Below are 24,501 nucleotides of genomic sequence, written 5' to 3' on the forward strand. Positions count from 1 at the left end.
GAAAGATTCACTCTGTCAGTGGAGGGAACATGTTTGTTTTACAGTTTCAGGACACGTCAACAATGGTCCTCTGGTCTCCGGTCCTTTTCAACTTCATAGAATAATGAACCGCTGTGTGAGTCGGCCCTCGAGTGAGAGCAGAAAAGTTACCAGTTCCTCTCATTTTTCACTCCTATTTTAAGTCATGAAATGCAAGAGATTTTATTTTTAGTGAAATGTGCTCTGGCCTGTTTCAAATTCCCATGTCGAATGTCACATTCATTGTAAAAAAAATGTGTTTTGGGAAGAAAACTGACATTTCTCGATTTGAACGACACGTTTGCTATTTTACCCTCTCTTCTAGGGAGGACACGAGGGAGGCCTGTTAAAAACACACACGCGCGCGCGCGCGCACACACACACACTCACGCACGCACGCACGCACACACACACACACACTCACACACACACACACTCACAGACACACACATACACAAAGACAAGAAGCACTCTCGAGAGCCGGGGAAAATATGCAAGGCGCAAGCTTTCTGTGTTTCATGTAACATTATCTTAAACCTTGGCCCCCCCTAGTGGAAGAGGATATGTATGTCCACCAGGGGGCAGTAGACGGCAGGCCTGTGTTTTCCTGCCAGCGTTACTCTACAAAAGCATAAAAGCTCTCCATTGTGTGAAACGCACTGATGCCCACCAGGTCAGCTATGCGGAATGTTGGAATCTGGGCGGGTCCCTTCGGTTGCCATGGCAACCCCTGAATGTACAGCATTGTTTCTGTGCAACAACAAAAAAAACTGCTTAACTTTACACGTCCATTGGCACGATGTCATGTGACCTCCCAAGCGTATCTATGAATTTCTAGTTGCAGAAGGTTCATCGTGATGCACACTACATGACATTACATTACAGGCATTTAGTAGACGCTCTTAATCAGAGCAACTTACACAACTTCAACATAGCATTTACATTGCATCCATTTATACAGCTGGATATATACTGAAGCAATGCAGGTTAAGTACCTTGCATCAGGGTGCAACGGCAGTGTCCTACCTGGGAATCGAACCGGCGACCTTTAGGATACAAGATCAAGTCTTCACCAATTACAACAAATAGCAAGTAGTTCCCACACCACTTACCCCTGAATAATTATTTGGACAGTATGTGGTCCGATGTTCTGTGAAATCTCGCTGTTATGTGTGTCAAGTCAAGGCCGCCATTAGCTTTAGCGATTAATGATAAAGAAATAAAAAGTTTTCGTCTCACCTCCAGGTTATTTTCTAACAGTGGCACTAACGGCTGCTTCGACAGCTTGCACACATGCATGAAAAACGTCCTCTAGTCTGTGACCAGATCAGCCACAGAGTTCAGCTGCCCATCACACACAAACCACACCTTCCTCTTACACTGAAATACAACAGAATGCATTTCAAACCATGAACCCACGAGTGTGACATGAACCCAGCTAGTTTCACCAACTCACATTTCAGCTGAGTGTGAGTATGTGTATTAAATCCCACAGGACCCCACGTCAAATATTTAGCTCAGCGTTTCCCAACAGGTGTGCCGTGTGAAAAATCCCTTTAAAAAACATTTTAATGTTCAAATTAATTTTTTTTAAAAACTTAAATCAACAAATCCCATTCACAAAAGCCAAAATAAACGTCATTAAAATGCATATCACTTAATTAAAACCCCAAAAGAACATTTAGGCCTACGTGCGAGCGTGTGCGGAGGGGGGCTGCAGGGTGTTTATTTTTCTTGCTTTTGAGGGGGGTGTGCCATGAGATTCTGTAAATTTGGAAAGTGTGCCGCGGAAGGAAGAAGGCTGGGAAACGCTGATTTAGCAAACGCTCACTGAATGGAACGGTAATGAAACGGTAAAGAGTATATCCACCTAAAACCACGCAGTGACACGCTGATTTCAACCAATCAGTGTTCTAACATGGAAAGCGATCTTGTGAATCGAACAATGAGGGCCATGGACTGCACCACCTATTCATCTGGTCTATCAAACCCTAAGCTCTCCAATATCAAACCTCTACACACCGCTTAAATCCCAATAGAAAGTAAATAAAAGTGATCATATAATCAATTACTGTTTAACCTTTATTTAGGCGGCATGAAGCTGCAGCTGCAGTTTCTTCAGGAAGTGAGGTCAGTAACGGCATGTGACGGAATCTGGAGGCAAAAACACACACGCGCGCGCGCGCACACACACACACACACACACACACACATACACGCACACTCACCCTCACTCACACACACACACAGACACGCACACACACACGCAGACGCGCACACACACGAGCACACACACACATGTGCACACACGCACACACAGACACGCAGACACACGAGCACACACACACACAGACACGCACACACACACACAGACACGCAGACACACGAGCACACACACACACACACACACGCAGACGCGCACACACACAAGCACTCACACACGAGCACACACACACACACACACACGCAGACGCGCACACACACAAGCACTCACACACGTGCACACACGCACACAGACACGCACACACACACGCAGACGCGCACACACATGAGCACACACACACGTGCACACACGCACACAGACACACACACACACACACGCGCACACACAGACACACAGACACACGAGCACACACACACACACAGACGCGCACACACATCAGCACACGCACACGTGCACACACGCAAACGCAAACGCACACACACACACACACACACAAACAGGTGGACAGAGCACTGAAGGCCATTAAGGTAGATGTTTAATAAAAACTTTTTTTTGAAAATAATGCACATACAAAAAAACAAAAACAAAAAAAAAAAAAAATCATGCATCAAACCATTTGGTTTCCTACCATGAAAAAAAAGCCGTAAGACGGAGCTGGTGAAAGATGTGGAAAATATCATGACAAAATAACTGCTCAAACGAAAAACAAAAAACAAAAAAAAAAACAGAAACTTGGTAAAATAAATTTTAAAAAAAAGTATAACACTGGAGTCCAGTCATTTTTCTTTCATTTTTCGAACAGCTTAAATGATTAATTGTGTTAATCTGAGCAGAGAAACCTGGGGGCTGTAATTTCGCTTGGTCCCTGTCACCGCGGTGACACGCCTCTCATCCCGCTAACACTATCAAAGGTCCCTGCTGCTAGGCAACCTCAGTCAGTCACACACCGCCTCCGATCTGCTAAGACACATCTTACAAAAAAAAACAAACAAAAAAACAAAGGAATTCAATCGATCTCAGAAAATAAAATACTAGTCAGTCACCGCGTGTACTTCCTTCAAGTGGTCTAAAGGGGGCACTGATGCAGGTGTGTGTGTGTGTGTGTGTGTGTGTGCCAACAGGCTCCCCCATATACACTCTTCATCCACCCATTGGTTTAGATAGGGGAGCCATTATCCATTAAAATAAACATTAAAAAAAAAAAAAAATGAAACCCCCCCCTCTGAGGAGGCCTCCTGAAATGCTTGGACATACAGTACTGAATGTAGGCGGGGCAGTGAGACTGTTAAATATTGAAATTCTGTGAGTGAAGGAACTGATTACTAATGATGGTACATATATATATACACACATATATGTGTGTGTTTATATATGTATATATGTAGGTGCATGTGTGTGTGTGTATATATATATATATATATATATATATAATGACAAACATTAGGAATCAGCTCCTGTGCTGGGTTGTGGAATCCTATGAGGACTGCTGTTACAACTGAGCCCAACCCCTGCAACAAGGGGCTATCTTCTGTGTGCGCGCGGTTCTGTGTGCGTTTGTGTGTGTGCGCGCGCACGTTAGTTTGTGTGTGTGTGTGCGTGTCCAATGTGGCACTTCGGATAAACACATCCAACCCCCCCTGTCCCTGCTCACACCCAACCCCCCCCCCCGGCGAGTGAATCACATCACAATAAGAGTCACTGCGAAGCGGCATAAACGACAGGAGTGTGATCACGCTAAGCACCTCGCTAGCCCGCTGCGGCGCTACGCTAACGAGCGCTAACAGGGACACAGACACGGAGAGGCAGCCCGTACACACCCGCGGCTCACCCGCTCCGCCCTGTGCGGCAGTGCTGCGGGTTCACTAAGCATTCTGAGTGTATCTTCACTGTGGAGTAAAAACGGAAAGTAGTATTTAGAGAAGGAAGCTGGCGGCCCAGTTTGAGCGGGGTACAGGAGGACGGGGAACGGGAGGGGGGAGGGGGGAGGGGTGGGGTGGGGGGGCTCCTCATAACAGGCGACATTTGCGCTTCTTCTTGGGTTCTGGGGGCTCCAGGGCGGCCAGTATCGCCTCGTCGAAAACGTTCTTCAGTCCTTTCTGTGAACACAGAGGCAGAGAAGGGGGAGTGGGTGGGGACTGGCACAGGTGGCAAAAAAGCTGTTACACCCACCAGACCCGGTCCTCACACCCACACACCCACAGGACCCGGTCCTCACACCCACAGGACACGGTCCTCACACCCACAGGACACGGTCCTCACACCCACAGGACCCGGTCCTCACACCCACACACCCACAGGACCCGGTCCACACACCCACAGGACCCGGTCCACACACCCACAGGACCCGGTCCACACACCCACAGGACCCGGTCCACACACCCACACACCCACAGGACCCGGTCCACACACCCATACACCCACAGGACCCGGTCCTCACACCCACAGGACCCGGTCCACACACCCACAGGACCCGGTCCACACACCCACAGGACCCGGTCCACACACCCACAGGACCCGGTCCTCACACCCACAGGACCCGGTCCACACACCCACACACCCACAGGACCCGGTCCACACACCCACACACCCACAGGACCCGGTCCTCCACCCACAGGACCCGGTCCACACACCCACAGGACCCGGTCCACACACCCACAGGACCCGGTCCACACACCCACAGGACCCGGTCCTCACACCCACAGGACCCGGTCCACACACCCACACACCCACAGGACCCGGTCCACACACCCACACACCCACAGGACCCGGTCCACACACCCACACACCCACAGGACCCGGTCCACACACCCACAGGACCCGGTCCACACACCACACACCCACAGGACCCGGTCCTCACACCCACAGGACCCGGTCCACACACCCACACACCCACAGGACCCGGTCCACACACCCACACACCCACAGGACCCGGTCCACACACCCACAGGACCCGGTCCTCACACCCACACACCCACAGGACCCGGTCCTCACACCCACAGGACCCGGTCCACACACCCACACACCCACAGGACCCGGTCCTCACACACCCACAGGACCCGGTCCTCACACACCCACAGGACCCGGTCCACACACCCACAGGACCCGGTCCTCACACCCACACACCCACAGGACCCGGTCCTCACACCCACACACCCACAGGACCCGGTCCTCACACCCACAGGACCCGGTCCACACACCCACAGGACCCGGTCCACACACCCACACACCCACAGGACCCGGTCCTCACACCCACACACCCACAGGACCCGGTCCTCACACCCACAGGACCCGGTCCACACACCCACAGGACCCGGTCCACACACCCACACACCCACAGGACCCGGTCCTCACACCCACACACCCACAGGACCCGGTCCACACACCCACAGGACCCGGTCCTCACACCCACAGGACCCGGTCCTCACACCCACAGGACCCGGTCCACACACCCACACACCCACAGGACCCGGTCCTCACACACCCACAGGACCCGGTCCACACACCCACACACCCACAGGACCCGGTCCTCACACACCCACAGGACCCGGTCCACACACCCACACACCCACAGGACCCGGTCCTCACACCCACAGGACCCGGTCCTCACACCCACAGGACCCGGTCCACACACCCACACACCCACAGGACCCGGTCCTCACACCCACAGGACCCGGTCCACACACCCACACACCCACAGGACCCGGTCCTCACACCCACAGGACCCGGTCCACACACTCACCCACAGGACCCGGCCCACACCCACAGTACCTGGTCCACACCCACAGGACCCGGTCCACACATCCACACACCTACAGGAAAAGGTCCACACCATCTGCAGTGTGTAGAATAGTGCTGAATCAGCACAGCTCCAGGTTCGGCCCCCTGTGGCCACTGCCTTCAGTGAGCCTTTGAATGAAGGAATGCACACACATGCACACCCACCCACTCACGCGCACACACACACACGCGCACACACACCCACTCACTCACGCACACGCACGCACGTACGTGCACACCACCACTGACAATGCTGATGTCACAAAGGAAACAAACATAACGTGCTCCATGCATGCAGGGTGAGTCCCTTCAGAGAGTTGCACCAAAAAGCCTCCATCTCAAACACACACATTCCACATTCACCGTCTCTATTCACCTCCTCTCCCATCCTGAGCTCGCTACTGCACAGATCTACCACACATCCAACACAGCGGGATTCTGACTGGTTTGCTCCAGGACATAACCATAGTCCCCACCCGTAAGATGTGCCAACCCTCCGCAGTCAGGAGACTCAAAGGCATACTATGCAGGACTTTTACCGTGACAATATACAATAACCATATTCAGTCATATCTGTGATGCACCGGCAGTCGCTGTCTTTGTGCACATTTACATAATTTGTTCTCCTCCGCCTGTATTTCTTCTGCTAAAATGTGCGATGTGGGACGTTTCTGGGCGTGAGGCTCTTTTCTGTGTGGGGAGGGGCGGGCGTGGCTACAGAGCCTGTGGGGAGGGATCAGGTTTCAGCTGAGCGTTTGCAGCCAGCTAGCGACAGCAATGGCGGAGGTGAAGAAACACGAGCACAGCGAAGCGAAATGACACGCCGGCTGAGCTCGTTCAAAAACCAGTCAACCTTGGAATTGCTTTTCCTCGATTTCAACAACGGAATTTCACAAAGGGGATGAAAAGCAACGCCAGTTGGCATATTTTCTGCTGGACCTGTAAGTAAAGTTACCTCTGGCTATCCAGCCAGCTACGTTAGGTAGCAAGACGGCCAGAGTCGGGTAGCCGGAGATGAGTGGGTTTAGGATGGAGGAGACTCCTTTGACTATAAACACAGGACCACAGCAAGGCTACAAAATCCTGCGTAGCATGCCTTCACGTCCCAACACTACTCCTGGGCTGCCGTCACAGTTTTTCATTTGTGTGCAGTGTGTTTGTATGCATGCGCTTGATATTTTCCTGCACATGCACGGTTTGGATTTGCATGCGTTTATATACAGCCGCCCCTTTCCAACACGTGATGACGCAACACCAACACCGCTGACGCAAGTCAGACCGTTTGCAAAGCGGCGGTAAGCCACAGACACCCACAGGAGAAGCTTCGTTCAGTTTCACTTCCTCTTTATTCAAATCACGTGTCACAAGATTTATTCTGCTTTTCATTCTCCAGCAAACATCTCGTTTTTTTGATACCAAGGACATCCAATTTGCAAACTTAAGCCAAAGATCATCACATTTAGAGTTAACATTTTATGATACATTTCTAGTACAAAAAAAATGTACATTGATGCAAGTAATGGAAATGTCTTTTCTTTAAAAGAAAGAAAGAAAGAAAACAGCCTTACTTCACAATGCGCAATACTTTTTTTTTTTTTTTACTTCTAGGTTTTGCCCCCCAATAAAATAACATTGGAGAAAAACAAAAAAAAAAAAAATATATATATAGAGCAGCCTGATGTAAAACCTTGGAGACGAAAGCAACCACAAGAGGAAGCAGCACTTCCGAAAGAGAAGCAGCAGTGGGCATCCGTACGTTGGCACGGCAACGAGGCGAGAACACGGATTCTCGAAGGTTAAACGGTAGAAAAACTAAAATATAATAATAATAATAATAATAATAAACAAAAAACAAATTAACAGCAAAAATAAATGGTGACAGCACACACGGGACTACGGGAAGCATGGCGGCCGTCTAACTGATGGGGAAGCAGGCGGGTTAAGGGCAGAAGCCGGGAAGAGAGCAGAGGAAGCAGCAGACGGTTCTTATGGGGGGGGGAGGTATGGAGGGGGGGGTTTGGTGTAAAAAAGACTCTAGAATATACAGCACTTCCGTTTCCGCTGCGTTTCTGGAGGTTCGAGTGCTGCTAGGATAGCTTCATCAAACACATTCTTCAGACCTCTCTACAGACACAGGGCGGGGGGGGGGGGGAGAGAGGGAGAGAGACATAGAGAAACAGAGAGAGAGAGAGAGAGAGAGAAAACAGCACCAGAGTTAACGCTCAGAGCTATCAGGTTAGAGAAGCAAGCAAGAGCCCAAACTACAGCACACTACACACAGCCTGGAGAAAAAAAAAAACACACAAAACACAATAAGACAACACCACCACACAACACACAACAAGACAACACAACCACACAAAATACCACAACAAACATTGCGACCATACAAAACGACACAAAACACAACAACAAACACGGCAATGCAAAGCAATACAATGACAACAACAAACACACAACAGCGCGGCAGCACTAAACAACTGGCAGGGCTTAGGATGGGAAAACAGTTCGCAGATTTGTTTGAAAATAAGTTCAGATACGAAGGACACAAAACTATGTCAATCATGTCAAAGAACACGCACACACAGGACACGCATGCACACACACACACACACACACACCTACAGAACAGACAGAAGTGCGCAAGAAAATAATGCTTTTAAAAAAAATTTCAACCCAAGATGTATTCTTCATTGAGGGGCAATAACCTTAACTGCTTTATGGGATAATTTAGAATTCATCTTCACTTCCTAAAAATTACAACCCCTACCCCTTCTCCAGGGCATTATACAACCTATGAGCAGCATGATAGGGGGCGTGGCCTAGGAATTTAGATGACAACCTGAAGGTTCCAGGGTCTGCAGGTTTAACTCCAGTTTAACTTGCAGTGCCTGCTGGTTTTCAGTTGGCTTTGGCACTTTTCAGGGCTTCAGTTAACATCGCACGGCCGTTTCAGGCTGACTTGACTGAAGGATAACACCACAACCTGCACCGCGCCCAGACTCGTCGAGACCCTCAACGCACACGAACGTCTTTAAGTAAAAATGCTGCCGCATGCACCACTGTGTTCCTGATTTCCTATGGGCACGTCCGGTGAGGAACAGACGCTGCGTTTCGCGATGTTTCAGTTCAGTTTCTGAAGAACAGCTGATAAAGGGCCGAGCCTTTGCCCGAAGCCAAGCACCCCTAAAAACGGAAGCGTACCTCAATCATCCACCCCGACCGACTGACAATGTTGCTCCCTCACTGGGTACTCAGAGAATCTGCATTTCGCCTCTAGATGGTAAATACAGTGACAGTGGTTCTCCAGTCAGATCTGAAGTCGGTGTACAGATAAGACGCCGCAGGTCTAACACACGGGACGTCAGTTACCAGGTTCTTCGACTGAGGAAGTCAGAATAACCGTCAGGCAGTCGGAACACCCTGTTCTTTTACACGTTTTAGTCACTGCCGGGAACATGTCCTTCAGCTGCTTTTTGACCAGGCCTCTCTTGTAAAAGAGGTTTTAAATCTCAGGGAGACTACCCTGGCTAAATAAAGGAAGAATTCATTTTTTAAAAGTGCCTCAGTCACTCCTGGACAACTCCTGAAGCAGCAGGCCTAACAGTGCAGGTCAAACAGCCAAAAGCGGACGAACAGGGACAAAGGCAGCACTTTGTGAAGCCGCGTCGGCCGAATTTGGTTACAGCTCAAGGCGGAGCAGAAAAACACTACGGGACGGGCGCGTGCTTCACCCCTCTCAGAGCTCAAATCTTCAATAACGTCCCTGTTAGAGCAGATCCCCCCCGGCACGTGACATCACATCCTGTTCATTCAGACGCAGGCTGAACGACAGCCAGAGGGTCTACGGCTACTCCTCAGTGCTCAGATCCACAGACTCTGAACCTCAGGCTGGCATCCTACGTCTGGAGCGAAAACAAGCCGGCACACAGACCCGATCCTGAGAGAGAGAGCGAGCGTACGACACCCTCCGCTGTGCTCCAATCAGAGCGGACCTGGCCAAGGCTCCTGATTGGCCGGGCGCTGTTAAAAGGTGCTCACCCCCCGGGTGCGGGTTCGAGCCTCGGCTATGTAATCACATGACTGGCCTCGTCCCGCAAGGGGTAGACTGGGTTTTAAGACCGGGTTCTGCAACAGGAAGTTCCCCCAGTGAAATGCTAGGCACCCGCAGGCTAGCGGTATCTGTGAGAATGATGTCTCCTACAGCCGCTAACTCCTCCAGAGGTACCGCCTGAACAGAACTGCAGTTCATCAGCACTGCGTCGATACATCACCGCCAAATCAGCCCGTTTCTCCACAATGTGATATTTTAGCAAACTTTTTATGGCCGGAAACATTATTTTAAAGGACAGGCTCAATGGAGTACCTGGACTGCGCAAAAATCCGCCGGTCATAATAGAACAGTTACAGACCGCGTAAGAGTCAAAGGGGACACAAGATCACCAGGAAAAGCAACAGGATCATGGATCAGGATCTGGCCTGTATTCAATCAACACTCGTCCTTAACTTTGGCCTGTATTCAATCAACACTCGTCCTTAACTTTGGCCTGTATTCAATCAAAACTCGTCCTTAACTTTGGCCTGTATTCAAACAACATTTGTCCTTAACTTCGACTTAAGCGTACACCTTTAACATTACGTTCAACTTAAGAGCATTAACCTTTTTCTTAAACTCAGCTTGACAAGTTAAGTTCTATCACTTGCTGAACGTGGCAAACCGCATTTGTCTTGCTTTAAATTATGTCCACGGTAAGCACAGATGTTCTCTGAATCCCAGACCGTGCAGCACGGAGCAAGCCATCTGCACATTGTTTATGCGACCTGAAGACAAAATGGCCGCCACACACACTGCGGCGCGCCAAACTACTACATTCACCTGCGATTGCTCCGCTGGAATCACAAGAGAACCAGCGTACCACATGGTAATAATGAGAGGCCATTCAGCCCCTGACTATGTACAGTCTATAGAGCACCCAGAGCCGTATCAAGTCCCCAGGCTCTCAATTTCCCCCAAGACCCCCGCTATGCTACCGCAATTAAGCAGTCCTGACTTCATCCTGGCACCAGTGCAAAATTTAACTTGGGCAGATTTCCCCCTGGAGTAGCTTGTGTGACCCTCCTGCTCATTAACCAATCTGAAAGGCTCAATCAATCAAATGAGCAGCAGGGCTGTCCCCTGCAAATGTGACAGCGTCAATCAAAGGGGCAGGCCTGTCACTGTGCAAATGCGAACAGGAAAGTACAGGGAAGCAGGAAATGAGAGAACGAGGATTTAAAAAAAAAAATTTTAAGCTTGATTTTCATCAGAGAAAATGAAATAATTAAGACTTCAGATAATTAGGTGTGAGCCTAACCGATTTTACCACCAAACTCCCCCTGAATTCCACGTTGGGTCACGTGATCGCTCCTAATCCCATTCACGAGGCTCAACATTCGAGTGTTGCCCTAAAGACCTTGATGAATGAAAGCCTGTGGGAGCTGGGACAGGGTGGGTGGGTGAGTGGGTGGGACGGGTGCACACTCACTCCGGGTCAGAGCACGGGGGGGCGGGGGCTGTCACTCACCTGCGTGAGGGCGGAGCACTCCACGTACTTGACCGCCTTCAGATCGCGGGCCAGCTTCTCGGCCGTCTCCGGGGTGATGGGCTTCTGCTTGTTCTTGGCCAGCTTCTCGATGGTGGAGGGGTCGTCCCGCAGGTCGATCTGCGTCCCCACCAGCAGGAACGGGGTCTTCGGACAGTGGTGAGTGATCTCGGGGACCCACTGCAAGCGGGGACAGGGAGAGCGAGAGAGAGAGGGTCAGCGCAAGGGCGCCATCTATAGGTCAGGAGGTACAGGTGCATGAGGCGGGAAAAGGCAGGTTCCAGCAGGAGTTTTGCCCCATTTTGTAAACTCAACTACAGCATATGACCAAAAGTATCTGGACACCCTTTGGTGTGGGGTTGTTTTTTCGTGGTTTGGGCTAAGCCCCTTATTTCCAGTGAGAACAAATGTTAATGCTACAGCACACAATCACGTTCTAGACGATTCTGTGCTTCCCCAACAGTTTGAGGAAGGCTTGTTTCAGCATGACAATGCCTCCGGACACACAGTGAGGTATATAGAAATGATTTTGTCAAGAACGGATTGAAAGAAGTTGACTGGCCTGCACAGAGCCCGGACCCAACCCCATCCAACAACTCTGGGATCAACTGGAAAGCCAAATGTGAGCCAGGCCTAATGGCCAAATCAGTAACAAGTGGCATTGGTGAAGTCTTGTACGAGGTGTGGAAAGAACATCCACTATGGAGGAAAATAACATGTCTATCCATCTGCCATGACATTATCCAACTCTGTTCTTCATCTGTTCACTACACTATGAGACAGTAAGACCACAGGTGTGCACCGGTCCTGGTCCTGGCAGGCTGATTCGGGGACCAGAAGAGAACCAACATTGCAGAGAAAACAAGCAAAGCCACTGGCATCACCAAGGTGCGTCAGGGCAGGCCAAACCCACCTTCTCTTTAACGTTTTCGAAGGAGGAAGGCGAGACGACGGAGAAGCAGACTAAGAAGACGTCGGTCTGGGGGTAGCTCAGGGGCCGTAGCCTGTCGTAGTCCTCCTGACCTGGGGAAATGAGGGCGGCCATCTTAGCTCATTGTGACATCACACACAGAACCACGAACATAGACGGCACAGTCATTTCCTGGATAGAAGAGGAAGCTGCCTTCTGTCATACAGGGACTCCTTCAGGCAGACTGACATCATGAAGCTAGACCCTGTCAGTGCATTCTCAGGAACATTCCAGAAGACAGAACAGCGTAACTTACCTGCAGTATCAAATAATCCTAGGGTGTAGGGTTCACCACCGATCATGACCGTTACTGCATAGTTATCAAACACCTGCCGGGTAGAAAAATGATGATGGATATTAAATACAAACCATTACTATTATTCATTTGGTATGCGATTATTATGGTATGTGATTTAAGAGGGCCATCAGGATGGAATACATAAAGTGAACGTCGTAAGATTTTTTTCACATTTTCGATGCACTGAGCTGGGTTAAGCACAGTAAGATTGAGCAATAAATTTCAGAAAGATGAGTTGTTGTGATGATACACTCCAAGTGCCAGGGGCTAAACTTGAAGCATCGTGCAGAGAAAATGACTAAATGCTATTTTCATCTTGCCATTTGAAAAAAAACTAAATGTCAAAGGAAATTTTTCAGTGGGCACGTCAGGGGACCAGTTTTCATGGTAGAGCGTGATGGAAAACTTTGATCTCAGAACTGCCCCACAAAGCTCGATCTCTCCATCTCACAAAAACATCAGCCTACAGGTCTTCAGACCGCAGACCTTCTGCCTTGGACTTAACCCTGACTTCTGTGGTTAAATGTCTGACAGCATCAAAAGTGATGCTCCTGGCACAAGGGTCACAACATCTCCAATAGGGAGCAAAACCACTCAGGGAAAGGCTGGCATTGAACCTGACACACGAAACGGACTTGGCGCTCAGGGACTTACCGTGGGCACATACTCGGAGGGGAATTTGTTGGTTGTGTAGGAGATGAGGAGACAGGTTTTACCCACAGCACCGTCACCCACTACAACGCACTTAATCGTCTGCATAGCTGCGTTCTGTTAGGTTCCACTGGGCTCATTCAAGATCTGCTGGGGATAAAACAGAGCAGTGTGTTAGCATGGTAGAGCAGACTCTGGATTATCACTCCACACACACCTATCTCATGCTCTACACTAGCTGGTTAAATCACATGACCACAGAGGATTCTCAACAAGCCTGCTACCACAACGCAGACCTTCACATTTACCCATGACACTAATCCAATGGGCCATTTCCCCCAAAATCAAGACCGATATAATAGCCTATATTACAAGCTGACCATTAATAAAGCATTATAAAAATGGCCCTTCAATGGAAACAGTCAATTTTCCTGATAATGAGCACCATCCCATGACTGACTCTCTCACCCCACGCCAAAACCTAATGACTCTGAATAAAATGTGTATTCTAACCCAGAATCGGTTTCCAAGGAAAGATTCAGCAAAAGATGTACTGGCAAAATTCTGAAAATGAAAACCCAAGCACTTTTAAGTACCATTGTAAAACAACACTATTTTCAAGAACTTAGACTGGAAGAACTTTCAAGATCCGTGGATCTTCAGATGAGGAGAGTTAACGCTTGCCTAAAGAAGAGAGAGACGCGATGTGGTCGTGCTTTGGGAAAGACGGGCCACCGCAAACCCCTACAGCTCTAACGCGGCCCTAGATTCACACCTCAGCAGCACAGGAGACTGGTTTCGGTACCTGCTTAACGGCAGCGGAGCAGGCTGCCTTCTCTGCAGTGAAGACACATTATTGTAAAACAAAAACGCCAGACGCTCCGATGGGCTGCGATGGTTTAAATCGCTCCCACATCTCCTGAATCTCTGGCCACTGTCTCTGTCTCCAGTGGACTCTACCTTCCACAGCTCAGCATTATTTGACAAGCGACACAGAGATCAATGTAGAGGTGTCAGGTGAACCCCAAGCTCCTCATATGCACTTCCCAATATTGAGTAACCGCTGGCGACACCAGATTCGCCCAAACAGCCAGCTTCACGTTCACCTCGAGTCCAGCCCAGACAGGACCAGTGAGATGGGACAGATGCAGACAGGATTGCAGGTAACAACATGAATACAAATAATCACCCATCAGCTGAGGTCAAATGGAAAAATCAAGCAAAGAAACTTCACATCAAAAAAGGAAATTAAAATTTATTTATAGTGCACTGATGTAATTTAATGATCTTTAAACCAGAAGTAAATATCTCTGGTCAAGAGAGGCAGGCTACGGTGTATGACTGTATTACAACTATTGGTGACCCTCAGCCAAAGCCCACTGCATTACTGTACTGATGCTGAGGTGCAGTACTGACTCTCAGGAGGAGTGAGTATTGACCCTCAGGTGGAGTACTGACTCTCAGGAGGAGTGAGTATTGACCCTCAGGTGGAGTACTGACTATCAGGTGGATGCTGAGTGACAGTACTGATGCTGAGGTGCAGTACTGACTCTCAGATAAAGCACTGACATGCAGGTAGAGGTTGTGTTTGTGGGCACAGACGCTGCCTGTCAGAAGTGTCCTGCTGAGTCACTGTAAACAAGAGCTGCAGTGCTAATGGTGTTCATCAGTAAACAACCCCTGCACTGCAGCCCCGAGCAGCCAGAACTCCTGACACTGCAGCCCCGAGCAGCCAGAACTACTGACACTGCAGCCTCGAGCAGCTAGAACTACTGACACTGCAGCCCCGAGCAGCCAGAACTACTGACACTGCAGCCCCGAGCAGCCAGAACTACTGACACTGCAGCCCCACGCAGCCAGAACTACTGACACTGCAGCCCCGAGCAGCCAGAACTACTGACACTGCAGCCCAGAGCAGACAGAACTAGACACTACCCACTACAGCCACGAGCAGCCAGAACTACAGACACTACCCACTACAGCCCCGAGCAGCCAGAACTAGACACTACCCACTACAACCACGAGCAGCCAGAACTACAGACACTACCCACCGCAGGCCCGAGTAGCCAGAACTACAGACACTACCCACCGCAGGCCCGAGCAGCCAGAACTACAGACACTACCAACTGCAGCCCTACGAGGACAAACCAATTCCCCACACAGGCAGAAATACAGACACTGCAGGCCAACCAGGAAAACATCACTCTCACCATCAGGCCACCTCCATCTTTGAGAAGAGGAATGCAAGATATACCATATATGGCCCAGAACAGCACTGTCCAAACACAGCTCTGTTCAGCACCTTGCTTTCCTGGCCAGTTACTGGTAATTAGGCCTGGTGAAGTGTGGGAAACGGCCTGTCTATCTCGAGAGGTGAGAGATGAGACTGCGCGAAATTACACTCGACTGAAGCAAGTGAGGCTCAATAGCCAGCATTGCTCCAAGTGAAATATTAAATGCATTAACTCTGAAGCATTATGCCAAGCCTCATTGAAAGCACAACGTCAAATAAAATACAACTAACACAGCTAAGTGGGTTTCATGTATTGGATCAATGACAATAAAGACACAACCTATTAATCCAACTGTCCACTACAATTTAGATCAGTAGTAAGAATGTTCTTACCCAGCTGAAGATAAGCACACACATGGCCAGTATTTCTCAGGCTTCCGGACAGAATTCAAGCAAAAAAGTAAAAATAATGGCCGTATTACTGGGCTTAAGTATGATTCCTCCTAGTATAGTAACTTCGTATGCTACACTTGCTTTATAAGGAAAACATTTACACATTTGTATCTTTGACTGTTATATCCCCGATTAGGAACGACGGCGGCCCCCGTGATGAAGTCCGGAAATTGCTTACAACGTCCCCAGTTCTCTCTCAGACAAAACGTTCAACACTGTGTACTAGCAATATATAGACAATTTAAGTATAAAAGGGTACTGGCGTTCGGCAGTTCGGTACAACTACGATGCAATCAGCCCTCGTCCCAGAATGAAAGCGGCCTACGCAGGTACCCGAATCCGAACCCGGACCCAAACCCAAAGCAAAGACGCAACTGCCTAATCAACACCAGCAGAGTTTGACAATTCTAAGACAAATTTTAAACCAACCTAGCTAGTCGACATTTTAAAGACAAGCACGGTCTCTGGAAATATTGTAACGTTCAAGTTGCCAAGACGGGTAGTCCTGACATTGAAGTCGGGCTGAAGGAGATGGTTTGGCGAGCAAGGGCTGTCCTTTACACAGCCTAATCTCCACTGTCTAGTTTATCGAGCCTCTTCTGCAAACCCTTGGACCACCTGGCTATCAAATTTAGTTAATCGGATAAACCAGACAAATATTCTGGCCAGCCAACACACTGGACTAGACGCCAGCTAGTAATGTTTTGAAGATTAGCAGTTATATAGCCGGCTAGCACTAGGTTTGTTTAGGTTTTAAAGCATTTAAACGTGACTGGAAGAAGGCGAACTGATCTAATGATTAGCGCCTGAAGTTGACAACTATGTACCGTTAGCTCACAAAATACACAATGACGTTAAAGCTAAGCAACAAACCTCCAAAGTTAATCTAGGAATAGCTGAACGTATTAACGTATTAGCGAATGTTAGCATCACAAATGGCCATTCTAAAGTGAATGTACAGCTAGCCAAGATAGCCATAAACACAGCACAGCGCGACTAGCTGGCTTATTCATGTCCATATTATTCAGGTGTTGGCTTGTTCGCTAGCTAGCTCGCTTCCGGTAGAACAATACATGCTAAACAAGTATAAACCGAGGTCATACGTGATATGTTAGCATAAAATTACCGACAAATTGGTTTATTGTCCATTATTTGAAATGTGGCACAAGCTTAACGATACACCTATTATATGCTAACTATATGGTCTACTAGCTAGCTACAGTTTAGCATTCCTTCTTCACTGCACCACTAGTTGCTAGTAGAAGCCAAGTTAGCATTAGTCAACTAGCTAGATATCGCCATTCTGGACCGGTACCAGGATCAAAAAACGACAAGGCTTTATTTTTCCCATTTTGAAACAGCCTTTGATGAACACATTCAGATGTACGGAAAATTAACAAGTGACACCGTTTATTTGATTACATTAGAGGAGACCATAAATATATAACTGATCTGATTCTTCAGAGACTAGCTAAGGATGGCTAACGTTAGCTAGCAATTCCGTTTTCCTCTGCCGTTGTTCTTGAATGAGAAAAAACCGTTCATTGCCACAAAAACGAGAGTTCTGAAGCGCAGGCTAACTTAAGAAAGCTCACTGGACATGGTTCGGTAGATTCACAAATTAATAAGTAAATAAACACACATTGTTTCAAAATACGAAAAAAAACATTATTTGGAATGATTTATCTTACCGTTTCCTCTCAATAGAGCAGCCTCTATGCCGGGCGTTGGCAGCTTCGCACTTGGGGTCGCTCAGTCAAAACCACAGGGGCACGTTGCGTAGTACGTAACGTCAACATCTAGGTGACGTAAAGCTTCACACAGGATAGGCGAGACGTTTTAAACGCAGTTGGACTATTACTAATAGTATTAGTCTTACAGAAAACCTTAACAGGTTCTCGGCCATGCATTTATTCTTGTATGTGTATTGATTAAGTTTTTCTCAGATTAAGTACATTAAGTGACATTTTTTACATTACATTAATCAGTTGTGCACTTTTTATCATCATGCATCAATTCAGTTGGCTAGCATAGTTAGTTTGCAGTAGTGCTTTATTGATGTTGCATGTACGCTTGCTAGAGTGTGAATGTTGTTAGCCAGGTCTGGTACTGTTGCTTGTAGAAATCAGGTGACCTCACTGATGTTTCTCCTACACCGTAGGTCTGTGTGGATAAGAGTGTTTGCTAAATCAATGCAATGCAATGTAAGTGACGTAATGCAAAGGCTTGACACAGATGTGGCTTTTCAAGCACATTACATTACAGGCATTTAGCCGACGCTCTTATCCAGAGCGACTTATACAAAATTTTTTTTTTTTTACATTGCTTCCATTTATACAGCTGAATATGTACTGAGCAATGCAGGTTAAGTACCTTGCTCAGGGGTAGGAATGGCAGTGTCCTACCCAGGAATAGAACCTGTGACCCTTAGGGTACAAGACCAGTCCCTTACCCATTATACTACACTGCTGCCCAAGCACACCCCTTCATATCTTTCATTCTAATGCTTAATGCGCCTACGTTGGCATGTAACAAATTGTCACTACAAGGCCCTTCATGGTAGCAAATAGAAAAAGCTAAATCCACACGTGAAACCAACAAACACCAGGCAGTGGTACAGAACATACAGCCACTCCCTGAAGTATTCCCTAGAGACATTGTTCATAGTGTGTGTTCGCCTCTTGTAGAACATGCAGGCAGTATTCAAACTGCAATGGCCTTTGTGATGTTTGCATAGAAGCCTACAAGCTTACAAGAAGCTCCTCTAACTCAGTCCATGTGATCAAAACAATGCTTTCTCAGTACTGTACTAACATGAACAGATTGGGGATCACAAGGACGGACAATTACAGCAATTTGCCACCAGAGGGAAGAATAGACTCACAAGATCCATGTCCCGCTCCAGCCAACTAATCCACTCCTAGATGATGCGATCTTACTGAACCAAAATGTACTTTTAGAACAAGATTGAGGTGTAACGCGTACCCTCAGAGCCTGTTTCTCAAATTTATTAACTGCTTCATGGCCCGAGGAGGCATAGAAAGTTTCCTCACAGTTACCTGGTGAAGTTATTGTTCACTTTTTGGATATGGCAAGAGATTGTTTTTTTTACAATGAAGGCAGTTTTTCCATTGAGCGATGTGCAGTTTTTGCATGTGGGGTTTTGCATATGAATGAAGGGATGCCTACGCTTTTCAGCAAATGCCAGCATGTGGGACTTTACTCAGCTGCCATAGTTCTGCCATAATCCCTGAATCTCTGCCATTTTTCAGACAAATATGTTATATTTCTCCCATAATCTCTGCAATATTTCAGACAAACATGTGGATCAGATTTATTCAGTATACTAATGCATGGATAATGTGATTAATATGTATTTGATATGAAATTTGATATAAAATTATATGTTTTATGTATCGATATTTTGTTAATGAAATATTGATTTGCAATAAAGACTTTCAAAGCAAGCAAATGAACATGAAAAAGCAAGCACAGCTATCTAATAGTATCATTACATTCATATAATAAAATAATAATTTGACGTTTTTCCCAACAAAGAAACTGTTTACAACTGTGGGCAACCTTTAAACTACATATTCCAGAAGTAAAACAAAGCAGGGCTCCAAAGCAGGAATAAAAAGATTATTGTTCTGAAATATTTAATAATCACCACAGATCCATAAAATGAGGCCATCATGGTAATGTTTAAGCTTTACGAGAACAGAATCCCAAGTCCGCCCAAGAAGTTCAAATATTAATGCCCCCCAAAAAAAGATTTAAATTGCAAACAAACTGACATTCAACATGGACTCTGTGTGGTTCAAACACAGATTGGCACGGAGCACTGGCCACTGTGCCGCTCGCATTCTCTAGTGATGGCGCGGGCCCAACGCAGACCTCCGAGGCGCATTCGGTGAACGGCGCTGATTGAGTCCGCCGCGCGCTCCGTTTGTGTGCCGCGGCGTTGCGGCGCGGGGGCGACTATGCCAAACTTTATATGTAAAACACAAACATATTCAGCTGATGAGCGCAGCCTGAGCCGCGGCCACAAACGGCCTGCGATGCCCAGGGGAGAAACAGACCGGGCCCTTGTGCTGGGCAGAGCAAACAGGGCCCCTCTGTGCGGCCCCTCTGCGCGGCCCCACTCTGAGACCTCTCTGTGCAGCCTCCTACAGCTGCTGCTGCAGTGGGAGGGCGCAGATATGAGGGGAATGTTTGGGCCGACCCAGGACAGCCTCGCGGTGCTCTGATGAGTGAGGATGGGACAACGAGGATGGGACACCGTGCTCATCTCGAAGGGTGTACATGATACATATGTACGTGATCTGCTATATGGTTTTGTACTAATGGATCTGCTACATAACAGAACAGAGCTTCAAAAGAATTGCCCAAAGGGGGATGTGTTGGGGGGGGGGGGGGGTGTGTTTTTTGATAAAAGATTTTTTAAAAGACTAGCTATTATGCCATCATTCGTCTCTCTCCCCACACACCGACAGGTTCAAAAAAATTGGCTAAACCCTTCAAGGAGTACAATCATAAATATCTGATTAGAATGTTTTTACCTGAACATTCTAATGCTGATGTAACAATCGCTCAAGAGTTCTAGAACACTGACGTAGAATTTTGAGGAAACATTCCACAAAACCTACTCTCCAAAGGGCTAAACCCCCTTTGGCAATAGCTGTACTATTGCCTCCTACCTAAAAAGGATTGAATGGAGTTGCATGGCTCATCCTGGATATACGTACATTAGTATGGGATTATGATCATACACTGGATGGTTAAAAGAAGTATTCTAATAATGTCCCTTTTTTTTTTAACATGTATAATGCCGCTGACATAGAAGCACATTTTAAAGAAAAAACTGGTGCGTGAAAAAACATTGTCCTTTGCTTGTACTTACATTTTAAATTGAGACACAGAAATGGTTAATAATTTAATAAAAATGATGTTCAATAGCTCCAAAAAAGTGAGGAGTAAAATAACCCAATGTGACCAGATTCTAAAATGGCTTCTTGAGCCATTGGTTGTTTAACATCGTTTAGCTGATGACTGACTTTAAATTGGTGCTTGGCCTGTATGGAAAATACTTCAGTCTTCTTTTTTCCTGGAAATGCTGTGGGGAAGTACTTTTTTTTGGGGGGGGGGCATGTTCTTCAAGCAGACTCCCACGGTACCCCGTTCCGCTCGTCGGTAACTCCATAATCAGGCCATTAACAGCTCTGCTGGGGCCCCCGACAACTCCTGGCCAATCAGAGGCCAGTCTGTCAAGTGCCCTTTCTTGCCCTTCCTCCCGAGGCTTTCAGGCCTCCAGACAGGCCGGTACTTGAACTGCGGGCCGCAGAGAAAGGGTCCCGACTCTGCCAGCCTCTGAGCCCACCCTGGCACACCGCGGGGCCCTCGTCTCCCGGACCAACGAAGAGGAGGAAGGATGAAAAGTAATTAGGCCCCTTAATGACTGCGCGGCGCAAGCTCCAGAAACAATACGACTTCCTTTCCCATGTCCACAAACCCAAAAAAAAAAGACTCTCCTTTTTCAGGGAGGTGGGGTGGGGTGGGGGGTCCCTTCCAAGATTTTAGGTGGAAAAGTCCTGTCAGGTTTTCTCCTGTCCTGTCTTACACACATTCATTTTTCCTATGTTGGTTTTTATATCCAGTGCTGGGCATTGATTGGAACTGGGTTTGTGGTCAGAGGTTTTCGGCCACGCATACCAGCAGTATGTTTGTTGGGCAAAGAAGGCCTCTTGCTGCTGAAGAGGACATCTCGACCTAAAAACCTGGTGTTCCCCCCTCCCAAGAAGGTCAAATTTGGCAGCAAGTTCTTTTTTTCAGCAAGGCAATGATCCCAGGTATACCTCAAAATGAACTATGAAATAATTATTTGACCACAAAATGACTATTTTGTAAAGGCTCCAGATTTGATTTAAAAAGATGTGGTTTTAGGGACAGTACATGATCACAGAATTAAGGATTTTGAGGATCTAAGAAGCACTGTACCTCCACCCAGGAGCATTACCCACACGAAACCCTTTGTGATTCTGCAAGACGACCAAGCTTTAAAAGACTGAATCCAAATACAATTTGCCGGGCTCTGTGTTCTGTGATAGTTTTTTTATTTTATGACAGGTTCGATGTCCAGAGCTTTGGTCACTCACTAAACTCATAAAAAATCACTCATGGCTTTTCCTCTTCTTCTTTTTGACACATATATCAGAGCAGCATGTACTCAAAGCTGACAGCAGCTGGTAAACTCACACACCACACAACAGATTACACGGTCCAGTATATGTTGTGGTTCGAGAGATACTCAATGGGAAACAACTTCCTGTTTTGACTTGGAAATTTAATGAAAGGCTATAGTTCATTTTGACCACTGAGCCATAGATTAGCTAATTAAGCTCATTTTCTTCTGTTGTGCTCTCTTTCCAAGAAACAATTAGAAAAAAAGGAGAATAGCATGAGAGCACAGCATGAGGTTGTTCCCAGATTAATTCTTTCCTGTGCAGACAGACAAACAACCTTATGTGGAATCAAGACAGCATTATTACGGCAACACCCAGTTTAACTGATTCTGTGCCCCCCACCCCCCCAAAGAGCAAACCAGTTCTCATACGCTGTCTTATTAGTTTAATAGATACTCTTGTCAGATATCTAGTTTTTAGATTATCACCTTTGAGAAACAGACAGTATAATTTGATCAGGCAAACTTAATTTGTTTGACGACAGGAGTGTTGTCTGTTTTCTCTCTCTCTCGCTCTCTATCCCTGTTCTCCCCTCCACAAACATCAAAAGAAACGTCCTTGGGGCAATTAAAGGTCACATGTCAGGTCTGATGTACACAAATCTGGGGTGTCCTAGAGTTGCCTCTCCTGTTGAAGGTTTTACAGTATATTACATTACATTGCATTAGAGGCATTTCGCAGACGGTCTGATGCAGAGTGACCAACACAGCTTTTTGCATTTTTTTTACATAGTATTCAGTTAGAAAATAAATGTATTAAGTTTTAACAATATTCAACAGATCAAATCAACTACCTTAAATAATGAATGTTACCGACATGAACAGGTCATAGTCATAAAAGCAATGAATGAAGGAAAATACCAGACCACAGCTTATTTCTCCCAAATTAGATGTTGTTGGAAGCAGGGATTAGAACTATGATATTACTATCAACAGATTCATGATAACCTCTTTATAATTGCATCAGACATGAATATGTTAGGGGATAATCCAGCTCTGCTATTGACCACCCCTAACAAAAACATGGAGGTTTACTTCTGCTTCAAACAACACAGGTGATATTTGTAGACAAATTATTGTTAAAGACAGCCAGTTCTAATCTCTACCTTCAGGCAGAATATTTTCCACATAACAGAACCAAATTGCACCGCATACGTTTCCGCTTGAAACTGGAACTGCTTCTAAAGAAAATTTTTATTTCAACTATATGTGGTTTTATCCTGCTAACTCAGTAATCCTGCTTTGTGAAACAGGTCCCAGGTGCGTTGTGTAGCATTCTCCGATCACGCGGAGCTCTGGGTGAGCTGTGTTCCCTCCAGAAGGTAATAATGTAATAAAACTTTCAAAGGAGAGAAAACTCCGCAGGACACGTATACATTTAGAAAACCTCCGGAAAAATAAACTTAATTTGATGTTTGTGGAGGAGAGAGTGGGGAAATGAGACAGACAGAAAACACATTCCTATGGTCGCACGGAGCAAGTTTTCCAGGTCAAATTACATTGTTTCTCAAAGGTGATCATCAAAGAAACTAGATATCCAACGCTCTTATAGAGGGTCATTTATGTTTATCAAATTAACCGTATCCTGTTTGTGTAGCTGGATAATTCACATAACACTTCAAGGTTAGGTATCTTCCTCAAGGGTAAAACAGTGATTCGATTTGAACCGGCAGCCTGACAGTTATAAATTCCCTGAAGGAAACACATTTTGGTCCTTCAGATTACATAACACATGCATTGCTTACCGATAACTGTGGTGTCATTACAACTTTAACATTGTACTAAATAGCAACTTTTGTTTTGAGACTGATAACCTCAGAGCATTCCAAATTGAACATGTTTTCGTGAGCTAGCCTGTTATCCAAAGGGCCAGTGTGGGCGTTGGGTAAAGAAAAAACAAGCATTTATTGAGTTGGGTACTCACAATCACGGTGATCCATTTCTGCTTCTAGCTTCTAGTGTTGTTTTGTTTTTATTGTTGGTTATTGCTTCGCTCCCCAGTGTGTGTGTCTGTGAGGATCTGTGTTTGTAAGTCTTTGTGATGTTTCCAGTTG

General features: G+C 46.9%; 1 protein-coding gene across 2 annotated transcripts; it reads right to left on the bottom strand.

The window, feature by feature from the left end:
* Positions 1 to 2,760: 2,760 nt before the first annotated feature.
* On the bottom strand, positions 2,761 to 18,033 carry LOC135235209 (cell division control protein 42 homolog). Of its 2 annotated transcripts, none has more exons than XM_064300483.1 (6): positions 17,898 to 18,033; positions 13,524 to 13,667; positions 12,828 to 12,900; positions 12,515 to 12,624; positions 11,584 to 11,781; positions 2,761 to 4,338 (listed from the first exon to the last, which is right to left on the bottom strand). In XM_064300483.1, exons 2-6 carry the CDS (start codon positions 13,626 to 13,628, stop codon positions 4,249 to 4,251), a joined length of 576 nt encoding a protein of 191 aa, XP_064156553.1. In that variant the 5' UTR covers positions 13,629 to 13,667; positions 17,898 to 18,033; the 3' UTR covers positions 2,761 to 4,248. The 2 variants fall into 2 exon arrangements, with proteins under 2 accessions (XP_064156553.1, XP_064156554.1); XM_064300484.1 differs by lacking the exon at positions 2,761 to 4,338 and adding an exon at positions 7,347 to 8,143.
* Positions 18,034 to 24,501: the final 6,468 nt, after the last annotated feature.

This window comes from Anguilla rostrata, chromosome 11 (assembly GCF_018555375.3).
Source record: "Anguilla rostrata isolate EN2019 chromosome 11, ASM1855537v3, whole genome shotgun sequence".
NCBI classification, from domain to species: Eukaryota; Metazoa; Chordata; class Actinopteri; order Anguilliformes; family Anguillidae; genus Anguilla; species Anguilla rostrata.

Coding starts and splice junctions, on each gene's coding strand:
- LOC135235209 (XM_064300483.1), bottom strand. CDS start 13,628: ATGCAGACGATTAAGTGCGTTGTAGTGGGTGACGGTGCTGTGGGTAAA. Junction 12,625..12,827: donor AGGATTATTTGATACTGCAG/GTAAGTTACGCT, acceptor TCATTTCCCCAG/GTCAGGAGGACTACGACAGG. Junction 11,782..12,514: donor TCGAAAACGTTAAAGAGAAG/GTGGGTTTGGCC, acceptor CCCCGCTTGCAG/TGGGTCCCCGAGATCACTCA.